At 43.7% G+C, this 15,908-nt stretch overlaps 1 protein-coding gene across 5 annotated transcripts; it reads right to left on the bottom strand.

Annotated features, from left to right (window-relative positions):
• Nucleotides 1-5,059: 5,059 nt before the first annotated feature.
• CIDEC (cell death inducing DFFA like effector c) lies at nucleotides 5,060-14,489 on the bottom strand. 5 transcript variants are annotated; one of them, XM_061396255.1, is made up of 6 exons: nucleotides 14,460-14,489; nucleotides 12,823-12,900; nucleotides 11,795-11,948; nucleotides 9,052-9,210; nucleotides 8,783-8,967; nucleotides 5,060-5,624 (listed from the first exon to the last, which is right to left on the bottom strand). In XM_061396255.1, exons 2-6 carry the CDS (start codon nucleotides 12,873-12,875, stop codon nucleotides 5,462-5,464), a joined length of 714 nt encoding a protein of 237 aa, XP_061252239.1. In that variant the 5' UTR covers nucleotides 12,876-12,900; nucleotides 14,460-14,489; the 3' UTR covers nucleotides 5,060-5,461. The 5 variants fall into 5 exon arrangements, with proteins under 5 accessions (XP_061252239.1, XP_061252237.1, XP_061252240.1 ...); XM_061396253.1 differs by lacking the exon at nucleotides 14,460-14,489 and adding an exon at nucleotides 14,313-14,419; XM_061396256.1 differs by lacking the exon at nucleotides 14,460-14,489 and having other exon boundaries at nucleotides 12,745-12,831.
• Nucleotides 14,490-15,908: the final 1,419 nt, after the last annotated feature.

Raw genomic sequence — 15,908 nt, 5'->3', positions numbered from 1 at the left:
GAAGGACTGCCCCGGGATCTCCCACAGCACGCTGATTGGTCAGATTGACTGTCAATCGGAATAGCGAGGCTCCGAGTGGTGAGAAAGCGGAGCTTTGCTTTTGCCCCGGAAGGAAATGCAGAAGTTCAAGATCTGTGATTTTGAGGAAACCGAAGCACAGAGCCGAGGAGGTATTTACTGCAGGTCAGAGGACCGGTCTTAGGACAAAGTCAGGTTTTCTGCTCCTCACTGCAATTCTTTGGAGTCTTTTGACTTAAAAAACAAAACAAAAACAAAAAACCGCCCCTGTGCACAATTTTATAAGGCAAATTGGAAAAAACAAAATCCACACTCATTTGTCCCGTGAACCTGCTTCAAAGAATACAGCCTGGTGCATAATCCAAAAGGGAAAAAAAAAAGGCCAAAGGCAGAAACAGGTTCACTACAGCATTATTTATAAAGGTAAAAATAAATCTCAAAACTGTAAACAAATTGTCCTGTGATTAGATGCATAAGGACATAAATTCACCCATTCAACATGTTTTGAATGCTAACTCTATGCTATGCCTTGGCATCTGTGAATGGAAACAGATTAACAAAGAGGCAACTAAGATCCCTCATGCCAGGGCACGCAGCCAAAACAAAAACAAAAAAAACTAAGCCAAAATATAAACGACTATGATTCATAAAACAAAAAAAAATTAAATAATAAAAATAAGTAGAAGTAAAAGATTTTAAAAGACTGATTTTAATTACATGACCTTTTGGGAAAGTCAGTGGTTGACAATGACAAGGGCTGGAGTGGGTGAGGGAATGAGAATCTACTAAAAATGGGCATAAGGGAACTTTTTGGTATACAATGATTACATATCTGTATGAATCTGCCAAAAACTTACTGAACTATATACCTTAAAAGGGTAGATTTTATTGTATGTAAATTATGCCTCAAGAAACTTAATTTTTTAAATTCAAAGATTTAAGTAGTCAATTTTTAAAAATAATTTTTAAGTTGATGTGTTGTATTTTCATTTTCATTCAGTTCAAGAAGTTTTCTTTTTTTTTCCTTTGGCACTACGGAATGAAGGATCTTAGTTCCCTGAGCAGGGATCAAACACACCCCATTGCAGTGGAAGTGTGGAGTCTTTTAACCACTGGACTGCTGGGGAAGTTCCTAAATAGTCAATTTTTAAATAAATCTGCACAAATTCAGACAGACAAGAAATTTAGCAAGGATGCAAGTTTGGGATCAAGGATATCTTGTTTGGGGCTCAGACATGAGTGTGCTGTGTCAAAAGGCCCTACCGTATTTTATTTTAGTGTCAAAAGGCCCTATGGTATTTTAGAACCTCTCTTCTGAAAGATCTCCTGTGCATTCATAATTTTCAGCCTGAATAAAGACAGAGGGACAGGACACAACTACTTTGCCAACAGCAGACCTCTCCTCCACTGGCCCAGCTTGGACCCAGGAAGGGCACTTCCCCCACTTGGACTGGCCCCTGGCCCTGCTTGAGGCTTGAGCTCCCTTGCTCTTTGGAATTTTCCCTCCACACGCCCCAGCCTCATCAAAGTCTGCCCTCTACTGTTCACTGCCTAAAACTGATGTGACTCTGTTAATCTCCAAGCTTCCAGAAGGAAAGAAAGAAACCTAATTTTCTCTAGGCTGAGAGGGCTCAATGCAAAGAAACAGTGATCAACCATTTAAGACTCATATGTGAAACTCAGATTGTCAGGAGGAAGGTAAGTTGGGACAAATTCCAAACTTTAGCCATCCCCAGCCCAACTCAGTTTATGATTAACTTCACAAGAAGAGCAGGGAGGCCACAGCCTCAGCAAGAGTCGAAAGGGAATGGTTTCTGTGCTGATGTAAACATCATGCCTCATGCCAAAGGCCCACCCCATGGACCCAGGACAGCACTGAGCCAGCCTCCTACCATAAATGCAAGAGCAGGAAAGCCCAGAATAGAAATGTTCTTTGCTAGCTCTGGCAGCTTCTCCTACACATGGCTGCAAGGTATGGGTTGGCTTCAGGGAATGGGTCAGCTGCCAGAAATAACCCTTTACACTTTAACTTTGGTAACATAGGCCTTTGTCTTAGTATTTAATACTAAGTACTGTGTCTGAGAAACACAGACTAAAGCACATTCACCTACAAACCTAGTCTTTCATGCTTGTCTTGTTTGAGTTTCCCAATACTGAAAAACACCAGCTTACACTTGAGAAATTAATACTTTGTGGCTGCCCAAGAGTGCATTTTGAAATCCTAAGATTGAGCATTCTGAACATGAAAGAAAAACTGTCTAGCAAGGTAGGGAAGGCTTCGATGGAGAGTTGCATTGCAGCTTGACTAGTCCTGTCCCACTTACACACTTAAAAGATTGTAATAAAATGTAACATTGAGAAATTAGAAGAGTACCTTCATCCCACCCTCCCAATCAAAGCCCTTCTTTTTAAATTTTTTTTTTTAAACTTGAAGTATAGTTGATTTCCAGGTGGCTCAGTGGTAAAGAATCTGGTTGCCAATGCAGGAGACAAGAGTTTTATCCCTGAGTGGGAAAGATCTCCTGGAGCAGGAAATGGCCACCCACTCCAGTATTCACACCTGGAAAATTCCATGGACAGAGGAGCCTGGGGGCCCTCTAGGGCCCACAGGATCACAAAGATTTGGACACGATTGAGCACAAGCACATAGTTGATTTACAGTGTTTGTTAGATTCTGCTGTACAGCAAAATTATTCAATTATATATATTTTGAAGAATACATATCTAATATATATATATATATATATATCGGATTCTTTTCCATTGTATATTATTACAAGATATTGAATATAGTTCCCTGTGCAGTAGGACCTTGTCATTTATCTATTTTATATATCTGTATATAAGTATCTGTTAATCCCAAACTTTGCATTTATCCCTTCCCGCCTTTACCTTAACCGTAAATGGGTTTTCTTTTTTAAAATGTCATTTATTTCTTTTTGGCTACACTGGGTCTTTGTTGCTGTGTGCCGTCTTTCTCTAGTTGCAGTGCAAGGTGTTCTGACTGCGGTGGCTTCTCTTGTTGCAGGGCACAGGCTGGAGGGTGCCCTGGCTCAGTAGTTTCAGCTCTTGGTCTCTAGAGGGCTGGCTCAGTAGTTGTGGCACAGGGGCTTAGTTGCCCCTAGCCTGTGGAATCTTCCTGAACCAGATTCCAGGCCTTGTCCCCTGCATTGGCAGGCGGATCCTTAACCCCTGGATCACCAGGCAAGTCCATAAGTGTGTTTTCCATGCCTGTAGATCTGTTTCTGTTTTGTAAATAAGTTCATTTATATTATGTTTTTAGATTTCACATATAAGTGATATCATAATATTTGTTTTTCTCTGTCTGATTTACTTCACTTAGTATGGTAATCTCTAGGTCCATCCATGTGGCTACAAATGGCATTATTTCATTCTTTTGTATGGCCGAGTAGTATTCCATTTTATGTATATACCACATCTTTATCCATTCATCTACTGATGGTTACTTAGGTTGCCTCCATCCCTTGGCTATTGTAAACAGTGCTGTTATGAACATAGGGGTACATGTATCTTTTCAAATTTTCTATCTTTTCCAGATATATGCCCAAGTGGGATTGCTGGATGATACGGTAACTTTATTTTTAGTTTTTTAAAGTGAAGTGAAGTGAAAGTTGCTCAGTCGTGTCCAGCTCTTTGCGACCCCATGAACTATACAGTCCATGGAATTCTCCAAGCCAGAATACTGGAGTGCATAGCCTTTGCCTTCTCCAGAGGATCTTCCCAATCCAGGGATCAAACCCAGGACTCCGGCATTGCAGGCAGATTATTTATCAGCTGAGCCACAAGGGAAGCCCAAGAATACTGGAGTGGGTAGCCTATCCCTTCTCCAGCGGATCTTCCTGACCCAGGAATCGAACCCTGGGAATCCCTTAGAAAGGAAACCTCCATACCTTTCTCCATGATGGCTGCACAATTTACATTCCCACCAACAGTGTAGGAGGGTTCCCTTTTCTCCATACTCTCTCCAGCATTTATATTTGTAAACTTTTTGATGATGGCTGTTCTGATTGGTGTGAGGTGATACCTCACTGTAGTTTTGATTTGCATTTCTCTAATAGTTAGCGATGTTGAGCATCTTTTCATGTGCCTATTCGCCATATGTATGACTTCTTTGGAGAAATATTTGTTTAGATCTTCTCAATTTTTTATTTTTTTTTATATTGAGCTGTATGAACTGTTTGTATATTTTGGAGATTAAGCCTTTGTTGGCCTCATTGTTTGCAAATATTTTCTCCCATTCCAGAGGTTGTCTTTTCATTTTGTTTATTGTTTCCTTTACTGTGCAAAAGCTTTTGAGTTTAATTAGGTCCCATTTGTTTATTTTTGCTTTTATTTTTGTTACTCTAGGAGATAGATCCAAAGAAAATATTGCTGTGTTTTATGTCAAGGAGTGTCCTGCCTATGTTCTCCTCTAGAAGTTTTATAATGTCCAGTCTTATATTTAGGTCTTTAATCCATTTTGAGTTGACTTTTGGGTATAGTATTAGAGAATGCTCGAATTTTGTTCTTTTACATGGAGCTGTCTAGTTTTCCTAGCACCACTTAATGAAGACACAGTCTTTTCTCCATTGTATATTCTTACTTCCTTTGTTAAGGATTAATTGACTGTAGGTGTGCAGGTTTATTTCTGGGCTTTTTATTCTGTTCCATTGATCCCTGTGTCTGTTTTTGTGCCAGTGCTGTGCTGTTTTGATTACTGTAGCTTTGTGGCATTGTCTGAAGTCTGGGAGGGTTATGCCTCCAGACTTTATTCTTTTATTGCTTTGGCAATTCTAGGTCTTTGGTTGTTCCCAATCAAAGTCCTCTGGTAGGCAGATTTGTTTGGAAACTGTCACTTACCATCTTGCTTACACAGTCTACTTAAGTCTAGCACTAGTTTCAGAATTAACTGCGATTTTGTTTTTGTTTCGTATAACCCCACATTATGGAGAATGATTTGACAACAGAGTTCTCTCTTCCCTTAGACCTTTCCAGACAGAACCCTACTCTGACCTTGCAAAGAACAGAAGCACAGAAAAAGTATCAGCATATATAGTTTATTGTGACCTCTCTAATATCTTACAGCAGTGGGTTGATGGTTCACTCAGGAGCATTTGGGATGGGAGGCCGGGAGGCAGGCAGTGTAATGAAAGTGTAGCACATGAAGACAGCTTGCTGAGGGGCAGCCTTCCTGCCATTGCCTGCTGGTGACTAGTCTTAGTCCGCTAAGCTACTTGGGGCAGGAAGGAGCCAGGCCAGGCCAAGAGCCCTCTGTTCTCTTTCGGCTGGCCCAACCCAGGTTTCAGGCCCTTCCCCCCACTTCCTCATTCATGGTCCCCTAGAGCTGAGGGAGATGTAGGAAGGTAAGAAGCTCTCTAGCTGCCACGCTTGTGGGTGCTACTGGCTGAGCACGGGCTCCCCAGTCTGGTCCTTGGCTGGGCTTTCACTGCAGCATCTTCAGACTGGTTGGGATGAGGGATGCGGCTTTGCTCTTGGGGGGCTGTCCCCGCTCTGTGGCATCCAGGAGCTGCTGCAGGTAACAGGAGGTGCCGAGCAGCATGTGGCCTGTGGCCCGCATGCTGAAGAGGGCCCAGCGGAGAGCTTCCCTGGGTGGAATGTGAAGGCATTAGGGTCAAAACACCAAGAAAACCCCTTCCTGCCTCTTCTAAATGCCTGCTCCCCCAGGCTCCGTTTCATAAACTGTAGAGTGAGGTGCAAATGGAACAGATGTTGCCTTCCCTCAGCAGATGGGACAGGGTCTGCCTTAACTGAGATGTCTGCGTATTCTGCAAAATTCAAGCTCCTTTAGTCTTTCTAATACTGTTGATAACTTTGGATCAGCCAGATGGATCTGCGTCACATGACTCTGCCCATTCACCACCTCTGTTCTAGACGGAAGTGTTACCAAGACGTTTGCAATCTAGGTAGTTTTCAGAGTGCTGGATGTGAAGATCTCCCTGCCTGGTGCTGTAGTGCACTGAGAGCAGAACCCCAGTCACACAGGCTTGAGTTCTCATCCAGTCTCATTAGCTGTGACAAGCTTGGCAAACTGCTATAGCTCTGAGCTGCAGCACCCTCGTCTGTGTCACACCACTTTGATCGCACACAGGGCTAAGGAGGTTGAAATAATATAAATCATTTAATACAGGGCCTGATGTGTAGAAGAACAGGGGAGACATGGGGTCAAGACTAGGTGGTTGATTGTTTGACTAACCAAAATCTTATCCAAATCTGTTTGAAAGAGGGTCATACGGGTGTCTAGTCCTAGCGGGGAGAAGAAAACAAAAGGAAAATGAATTCTTACTGGCTGATATTAAAATCTGTCTCCTGTTAACCTTCATTCAATAAATGAACTTATGATTGAGGTGGAGTGGGACGGAAAGTTCAAACCATGAACATCTGTACCTGAAAATCCTTCAGAAATTTAAAGGCTGTACCTGAGAAGAATACCTATTTCTCAGATTAGAGATCTGAGGCTTCCAACTAGCCGTCTGGACATAGATAGGAATGAAATTCTGACACATGCTACAATATGGACTTTGAAAACATGATGCTAAGTGAAATAAGCCAGACACCAAAGGGCAAGTATTGTATGATCCCACTTACATGAGTTACCTAGAATAAGAAAATTAACAGAGACAGGAGAACAGAGCTAAGTATGGCTGGGCAGGGTAAGTAGAGAGTTAGTATTTAATGGGTACAGAGTTATAGTTTGGGATGATGAAAAGTTCTGGAAATGTATGTACAAGTGACCATTGCACAATATTATGAAAGCAGAGACATCACTTTGCCAACAAAGGTCCATCTAGTCAAGGCTATGGTTTTTCCAGTGGTCATGTATGGATGTGAGAGTTGGACTGTGAAGAAGGCTGAGCACCGAACAATTGATGCTTTTGAACTGTGGTGTTGGAGAAGACTCTTGAGAGTCCCTTGGACTGCACGGAGATCCAACCAGTCCATTCTGAAGGAGATCAGCCCTGGGATTTCTTTGGAAGGAATGATGCTAAAGCTGAAACTCCAGTACTTTGACCACCTCATGCGAAGACTTGACTCATTGGAAAAGACTCTGATGCTGGGAGGGATTGGGGGCAGGAGGAGAAGGGGACGACAGAGGATGAGATGGCTGGATGGCATCACTGACTCGATGGATGTGAGTCTGGGTGAACTCCGGGAGTTGGTGATGGACAGGGAGGCCTGGCGTGTTGCGATTCATGGGGTCGCAAAGTGTCGGACACGACTGAGCGACTGAACTGAACTGAACTGACTTAATGTCACTGAATTTTATACTTTAAAAAAAAGTGGTTAAAATGGAAAACTTTATGGTATGTATATTTTACCACCATTAAAGAAAAAAACACTTGCTGACACCCCTAAACCGTTCCAGAGATTCCAGCTTGCTATCGTTCTTGTTTTTCGGTACCAATACGCCTACTGTGTTTAGGTCAGAGTCCCACTTCCCCTAGATGGACCGAGTTTAAAGACGGAAACTTCTTGCTCTAGATTTTGCAACCTGCAGTCTGTTGGCAACAAGCCCAGATCAAGAGGGAAGACGATACAGGACAGGAAGAAAATGGAACTTCTTGCCACAGAACCAGGCCTGAGCCCGCCGCTGAGTGTCGTCTCTGGCAGGCAGACCACAGCCTCAGGTCCCTCATGTGGAGACTGGAAATGCAGAGAAGAAACTCGGAAAGCCAAGAAGGTCTGGTATGCTCTAGCCTCATTCCTTCTGGCAGAACTCTGGAGATCCAGAGTAGGATTTCTCAGCAGCCCACTGTGAATGACGATTCATATGTATCTTCATTGCTTCTCCCATTATTTGAATTATTGCTGTGTTACCAGCTGATACAGCATTCGCCAAGGAACTGGAGGCTACAAAAATTCTTGCCCTCTGGGAGCTTGCTCTGACATCTTGTTTATCCCTGCGTCTCTAGCTCATAGCATAGGGTCAGGCACTTAGAGACTGCTCAGTAAACACTAAATGAAGCAACTGGGGAGAAGTGGCATCTGTCACAACTAACTGGCAAGAGGCCAGCTTTGTGGTTTTGAACTAGTTGGCTACATTTGCTTAATGGGGTAAGAGTTCTCTAGAGCACCACTTTGGAGCAACTGAATTTGGGAACCACCACCATAACTGTACTTTAATAACATCGTCCCATGCTTCCTTCAATACTTGATTAGACTTTCAAAAGTAAAGTAAGAAGATTTTTTTGAAGTTTATTAGAAATATAAATGACTATTACCTATAAACTGCAGATTAATTCTGATCTATGGAAGGACAGTTAGTTCATCCCTTCCACACCCATGGCTAAATCCAGGTTTGTATTTATAAATTTAGCTCAGCATTCTTAATGAATCTATACATGGGTAGGATTTTGAACTGATTGTAACTTCTTGCTGGTTCTCTCCTTAATTGGGTTCAGTAAGATTATTGACACGTTCACTTTTTAAAAGTTGATTAGAAGATTTCTTAGGAAAAGTTACTACTTTAGCTGAAAAATAATTAGTTGTTATAGTGGAAGGTGATGAGGAAAGCTAAATGTATCCAGATTCCACCAGCAGGATTGTATGAATCCCTTTGGTATACACTGCTATAAACTAAAACATGACTGCAGCCATGAAGTCCTAGACAAATGCTGACTGTCGTGGTTTGTCAGCATCAACACCAGTCCCAGGCTCCCAGAAGGCTGAGGGTGCATGGGAGAAGCTAGGGCCGCTCCCATTGCTGTGTACCCACCCCAGCCCCAGCTAATCCCAGTTCACTCACTTCATGATGCGCTTGGCCCCGGAGCAGTGGAGATCATAGGAGACGGAGTATGTGCCATAGAGAGTTGCCTTCACGTTCAGGCAGCCAATGAAGTCCTGTGGGTTCACCTTGTATAGGTCGAAAGTTACTCGGGCCACATCGATCTTGGCAGGCTTGTGGGAGAGGGCGAGCTGGTACCTAGTGCTCTGCATCAAGACAAGCATGTGGTTGGCATCCCTCAAGGATTTCTCCTAAGCTCCCAATATTCTCCCACACAGGTGGGATATCACCTGTTCTGATGGGGGCTGCCATTTCTGCCCCTTGTGGAGGACCATGAATACGGTGTCATCTGCCAGGGATTGGAAATACTCTTCTGTCTCTACAGTTGTGCCATCTTCCTCCAGCACCAGGAAGAAAGGCTTGTACGCCAGCATCAGGGTATCCCGGACCTGGAGAATAAGGTAAGTGATGCTCTTGCCGTCCTATGTAGCCACAGAGCTGGTTTGGGGAAGACCCAAACCAGCTGTCAGGGACAGAATGAGTGGGCTGGGTTTTATGGGATGGGACTGAAACCCAGGGCTCTTGCTGTGGGGTCACCATCCAAAGAACCTATGTCATGGTATTCCTTATCTGACTTCATGGCTAATATTCTAGAATAGTGCTGTCCAATAAAAATATAATGGGAGTCACATATATAACTTTTAATTGAGATATAATTCACATGTTATAAAACTCACTCTTTGAAAAGTACACAATCCAGTGGTTTTTCTGTATTCACAAAATTCTGCAGCTATCACCACTATCTAATTTCAAAACATTTTCAATCCCATTTTTATTCAAAGAGAAACCTAGTACCCATTAACTGTTACTCCTCATTTCCTCACCCTTGGCAGCTTCTCCTCTTCTTTCTGTCTCTATGGATCTGTCTGTTCTGGACATTTCATATAAATGGCTTCTTTCACTTAGCAAGTTTTCAAAGTTAATCTGTGTTTCAGCATGATCATTTACTTTTTTATGGCTGAATAATATTCCACTAAATAAATATGCTACATTTTTAATCCATTCTTCAGTTGATGAACATAGAGGTTGTTTCTACTTTTGAGTATCATAAATAATGGTGCTTTGCACCTTCATGTACACATTTTTGTGTGACATATCTTCTCAATTTTCCTGGATATATACCTAGCGTTGGAATTTCTGGGTCATGTAATAACTCTATGTTTACTCTTCTTAGAGAACTACCAACATGTTTTTCAAAGCAGTTGTATGATCTAATATTCCCACTAGCAACTTCTCCACATCCCTATCAACACTTGGTATTGTCTGTCTTCATTTTAGCCATTCTAATGTTATGAAGTGTTTTTTATTTGCATTTTCCTAATGACTAAGGATGTTGAGCATCTTTTCATGTGTTATTAGCCATTTGTACATCTTCTTTGGAAAAACATCTATTCTGATTTTTTGCCCATTTTCAAGTAGATCCTCTTTTAAGAGTTCTTTATATATATTCTTGATACTAGACCCTTAATCAGATATGTGATTTGCAAATATTTTCACCCATTCTGTGGATTATCTTTTCATTTTTTTGTTAGTGCCCTTTGATGCACAAAAGTTCTTAATATTGATTAAGTCCAACTTTTTCCCTTTGGTTGCTTTGAGGTTTGGTGCCATATCTAAGATTCCTATGTTTTCTTCTAAGGATTTTATAGTTTTAGCTCTGCATTTAGGTGTTTGATCCACTTTGAATTAATTTTATACATAATATGAGGGAGGGATCCAACTCAGTTCTTTGGCATTTGCATAGCCCATTGACTCGGCACCATTTGTTGAAAAGACTACCTTTTCTCCATGGAATAACCTTGGCATTCTGTCAAAAATCAATTGACCACAGATACATGGATTTATTTCTGGACCTTCAGTTATATTCACTTGATTTGTATGTATTATGGGCTAAATGGTATCCCTGTGAATTTCATATATTGAAGTCCTAATCCCAGTACCTCAGAATGTGACTATAATTGGAGATAGAGTCTTTACAGAAGTTATTACATTAAAGTGAGGCATTAGAGTGGGCCCTAATCCTAATATGACTTTAAGAAGGAAAGGTGTCTCTATAAGAAGGAATGATTAGGGGCTTCCCTGGTGACTCAGTGGTAAAGAATCCGCCTGCCAGTGCAGGAGGCACAAGTTTGATCCTTGGTCCGGGAAGATCCCACATGCTGTGGAACAACTAAGCCCATGCACTACAACTATCAAGCCTCAGCTCTTGAGCCTGGAAACTGCAAATACTGAGCCCATGTGCCGCAGCTGCTGAAGCCCAAGCACCCTAGAGCCCATGCTCTGCAACAAGAGAAGCCATGACAATGAGAAGCCTGCACATCACAGCTAGTGAGTAACTCCTGCTTGCCTCAATTAGAGAAACCCCTGCACAGCAACGACAATCCAGCACAGCCAAAAGTGAATAAGTAAATAATTTTTTTTTAAATAAAAGAAGGAATGACTAGGACAAGTTACTCCCAACCAAGTGGAGGGGGAGCATGGAAATGGGGAAGGGTGTCATTCTTGCCACTGTGACTCCCACCCACAAGTATTATGTGTCCTTGCTTTCCTCTCTAGAACCTTACTGATCAATAGTTTTTTGTTTTTTTTCAATTTAAAAAAGTTATTTTTCTCCACACCAAGGGGCATGTGGGATCTTTCCCCCTCCAGGGATTGAACCCAGGCCCCCTGCATTGGAAGCACAGTCTTAACCACTGGACCACCAGGGAAGTCCAAGATTTCCTTTCTGATGGCAACTTCAGTAGGCTGGTGGTGCCCGTCTGGAGTCTTGTCCGTCTGGTGATAGGAGGGTGGCAGTACATTATCATCTGATACTAACAATAGGCCAGAGGTATTTTTCAGAGCATATTTTTCTTATGAACTCCATCCCTACTGAAGTCCTACCTCATGATACCAAGGCTAGAGGCAGCTGTCAGGGCCAGCTCTCAACCAAGGTCCCCATGGTGAGCTGTGCGAAGGCAGGCCCGTCCCTACCTTGACATGGAGGTCCTCAAGACTGTGCACCATGATGCCCTTCCTCACACTCCGGTCAGCAGTGGTTACTCTGCAGGGCCGGGCCCTGGGGGCCTCTGCACTGGGCTCCGACAGCTGCTGCTGGGTCACCACCGAAGTGCTCACTGCCGTGTACCTGGGAGCCATATGGAGCATCAGCATGATGCTGCCTTCCAGCTCTCACACCACCACAGGGTAACTCACTCCCCAGTTCTCTAGGCTCAGCTCAGGATGCTCCTCTTCCCCTACCATCCACCCAGTCTGCTTTGCATAGTCTTCCTTAAAAGCCTACTGGATCAGTGCATCTTAAACTTTAGTGGACACATATGTCCCCTGGGGATCTTGTTAAAATGCAGGCTCTGATTCAGTAGGTCTGGGTGAGGTCTGCGATGTTACATATGTAATGAGTTCCCAAGTGACATTGATGCTGCCAGGTCTTAGATCATGACAAGTAGCCAGTGACAGAAGATGGCCCAACCTCTGCCTAATTACCACTTTCCTCTCTCTGCCTCCTTCTTATCATCTGTAATGTGAGATGAAATGGCAAATCTGAGGTCAGTATAAGAGAGTTTTGAACTGAGATACACAATGTAGAACCAAAGGACTGCAGGGAACCTAGGTTTTGGAGTCAGGCAGACCCAAGTTCAAATCTTGGCTTCACTACACATTTGCTCCAAGAGAGCGCCCACCCTGTGCCTCAGTTTCCCTGCCTATTAATCTGGCAAAATAATCCCCACTTCTCAAAGTTGGGAATTTTAAGTGAAATTAAGAATCAAAATCTCAAGCAGTGTCTCCCTGTTTCTACTTAGGGTGTGATATGAGGATTGGGAGAAGGCAGCAGCCTTAATATCTCCTGGGGAATTGTGGAAGGATCCCACTCCAGACCTCCTGAATCAGCATCCGCATTTGAACAAGATGCCAAGGTGACTTACATGGCCATCGAGGTTGCAGAACGTCTGCCCTACTGAGCATGTTAGCTCCCCTTCTCTTCCCCAGCTGGCTTTCCTCACCTGGAGAGGGACTTAGGGTAGAGAAGGCTGAGGGACTTCATGGCGTATTCCATCCTTGTCAGCTGGATAGTGTTGGGCCTGGAAAGCAAGCAGAGATAGCCCATTGCAAGGGATGAGCAGCTTCTCTCTCTCTTGTCTTTTTTTTTTTTTTTTTAATGTTATTTTGGCTACCCCACTGGGCATGCGGGATCTTAGTTCCCTGATTAGAAATCGAACCGCACCCACTCTGCAGTGGAAGTTGGGAGTCTTAAACAATGGATGCCAGGGAAGTCCTCTCTTGTTTTTTGAAACAGTGCAACCCCACCTCCATCCATCAGGCCTCCACTCTGGTTTCCCCTCGCAGCTCATACACACCTCCCCCAGCCCTTCTCCTGTCCAACCCCAGTAGACCACCATGACCAAGTTGGAGACCCCCTCAGTACCCAGGCTCAGCCCCCCTCAGCAGCCATGCCTCCCTCCCCGGCACCACTCACTCCATGTTTCTCTGACCCCTGGTTCCAGTCACACTGATCAGGGATCCCAAGTCGAAGTGAAGAGGCCCTGCTCAGCTAGTTTCTGTCCTTGGGGACAGAGTCCACTTTACGCTGGCAGGAGGCTAGTCACACCACCTCACAGGGCGGGGGACCTTCCCTCACCTGTCATCCAGAGACCTCCCAGGCCAGGCACCCCACAGACTAAGCCTGCTCTTTCCAGTGAGTCCTTGAGCAATCCAAACCCCTCCTGAGGCTTCCCACTGGCCAAAGGGACTTTCTACCATGGTGGGTTCTATATCCGTTCTAATACTGGAGCTGCTACCCTAACATGGCTATTGAGCACTTGAAGTGTGGCTAGTATGACTGAGAAGCTGGATTTTTAATCTTATTGAATGTTAACTGGTTTAGATATATATAACCACCAGGGCTGTGGGCTGCTGGCAGCCATCCTGGGCAGCACAGCTCTAGCCGACAGCCCTGGGCTGACCTGCCAGCCCTTCTCTCCTGAGCCTGCCCAATCCAGGCCTTCCTGAAGTCAGTTCCTCCACCAGCAGTGCCTCCCTCCAGCCCAGGGCTAAACCTTTGCAGCCTTGAAGCCTGAGTTTCACTGCATTCTGTGATCGCTCACAGAATTTCCCCTCCATCCTGCTACTTCCTTCCCCCCAGCCAGGTGGGCCTTAGTGTCGGCTTCTGCCACGCTCCCTCCAACCTCTCCCTGGGTGCCTCACCCTGAAATGTTCTCCTGTTCCCACCCCAGCGCAGACCGGGCCTGATGCAGAGCAAGGGGCTCAAGGAGTATATGGAGCACAGGCCCCTCCCTAGTCTTTCCTTTTGACAATGTAGGGGTCTCCAGCCTGACTGTGAAAGCCCTCTGCCCCGACTTAGCACTTTCCCCTTCAGCTTGCTCCAGCCTCACTCCTCACCCCCAATCACAAAACTGCCAAGCCCCACCTCACCTGTTCTCTAGGAGCCAAAACCAAATCCAAACAAAAAAACCCAGAATATAAAACTCCTTACCTCCAGCTCACAGCCTCCTAACCTTCCAGTCCTGCCCTGCTCAGCCCAACCCTCCCTCTACTTTATTTCCAGCTCCGAGGGCAGCCCCTCCCCTGGCCTTCAGCCCCAGCTGGAAGAGAGCATGGGCACTGAGTGTGCGGCTCTTACCCTTGGGATGGTAGGCCAGCCTCACTTCCAGAAAAAGCCAGAAAGGAAGGGTATAGGCGTGTTTTGAAAGCTTTGGGGCAGGGTATGGCCCAGAACATGGCATTGGGCACAGAGGGCACAGGAAACAGGCCAATGTGAATTGTGATCCCTGCTCTACTTGTGTTAGCTGTTTGAGTGCAGACAAGTTGCCTTAACCTCCCAGAGCCCCAGTCTCTCACCTGTTCAACAGGGATCCTGTCTTAAAGGGTTAAGGTAAGGATTTGTATTAATACAAGTGAAGGGCTTTGCAACAGAGATACTTAATAGATATAAACATATATTGGTGTTACTGATAAGGTAATTATTTAATAATAGCAGAGGATTTAATAATAATAATTAACACCAGCTGAAATGTGTAGTGCTTAAGAATAAGATCCGTGACCCAGCAATTCTACATATACATAATATTTGGAGTTATATTTGAAGTTCCAAGAGAAATGAAAATCTATATCCACACAAAAACTTATACACGAATGTTCATAGTGTTATTCATAACAGGCAAAATGTAGAAACAACCCATATGTTTGCCTTAAAAAGTGTTCATAGAAAATGTGTTTCCATAAATGGAATATTATTTGTCAATCAAAAGGATATATGCTGCTAGAGTACATCAATGAACATTGAACACGTGCAAAGTGGAAGAAGCCAATCACAAAAGATCACATATTAATATATGTTTGTATCATCTCATTTGTATGAAATGTCCAGAATAGGCAAAATCATAAGGACAAAAAATTAATCAGTGGTTGTTTAGAGCTGTGGCTGGGGAATGGAGAGGGAATGGGGACTGTTAGTGGGTATGGGGTTTCTCTTAGGGGACACAAAAAATGTTTTAATTTATTAATCTAATCCCAGTCTATTTTGGTGATTGCACCAAGTCTATTTGGAGGTTACACAGCCCTGCAAATATAATAAAAACCAATGGATTGTACTCACCTAAGTGTGTATAGTATATGAATTCTCTCTCAATAAAGCTGTTTTAAAAAAGGGGGTTCAACCTCGTCTTTCTTTTAATGATAGATTTTTCACACTAGTGAGTCAGAATCACATGGAAGGTTTGTTAAAAATCAGATTGCTGGGCTTCATCGCAGAGTTTCTGACTCAGTATGTCTGGGGTGGGGCCTAAGAACGTATATTTCTGATTACACGGTGATGTTCCAAGGTTCCAATGTGATGCTGAAGCTGTGGCTACTTAGAGACCCCATTTTGAAAACCAGCAGCCAGCACTAGCTGTGTGATATAACTCATCTAAGCTTCAGTTAGATCTGACCAATAAGGATTAAAAATAGCTCCTACCCCTTGGGTGGTCATGAAGAATAATCATGAAAAGTACTTGATACAAAGCTTAGTGCACCCTTCAGGCTCAAAAAATAGCTATCATCATCATCATCTTATTACTTACATCTAAAT

Source organism: Bos javanicus, chromosome 22 (assembly GCF_032452875.1).
Source record: "Bos javanicus breed banteng chromosome 22, ARS-OSU_banteng_1.0, whole genome shotgun sequence".
NCBI lineage: Eukaryota > Metazoa > Chordata > Mammalia > Artiodactyla > Bovidae > Bos > Bos javanicus.
This window is presented reverse-complemented; position numbering and strand designations above follow the sequence as displayed.

What these genes read in the sequence shown, in the direction of transcription:
- CIDEC (XM_061396255.1), bottom strand. Translation starts at nt 12,875, where the DNA reads ATGGAATACGCCATGAAGTCCCTCAGCCTTCTCTACCCTAAGTCCCTC. An exon ending in TTGAGGACCTCCATGTCAAG is followed by an intron (nt 9,211 to 11,794) that starts GTAGGGACGGGC and finishes CTTATTCTCCAG; the next exon opens with GTCCGGGATACCCTGATGCT. An exon ending in GGGGCCAAGCGCATCATGAA is followed by an intron (nt 5,625 to 8,782) that starts GTGAGTGAACTG and finishes CATTCCACCCAG; the next exon opens with GGAAGCTCTCCGCTGGGCCC.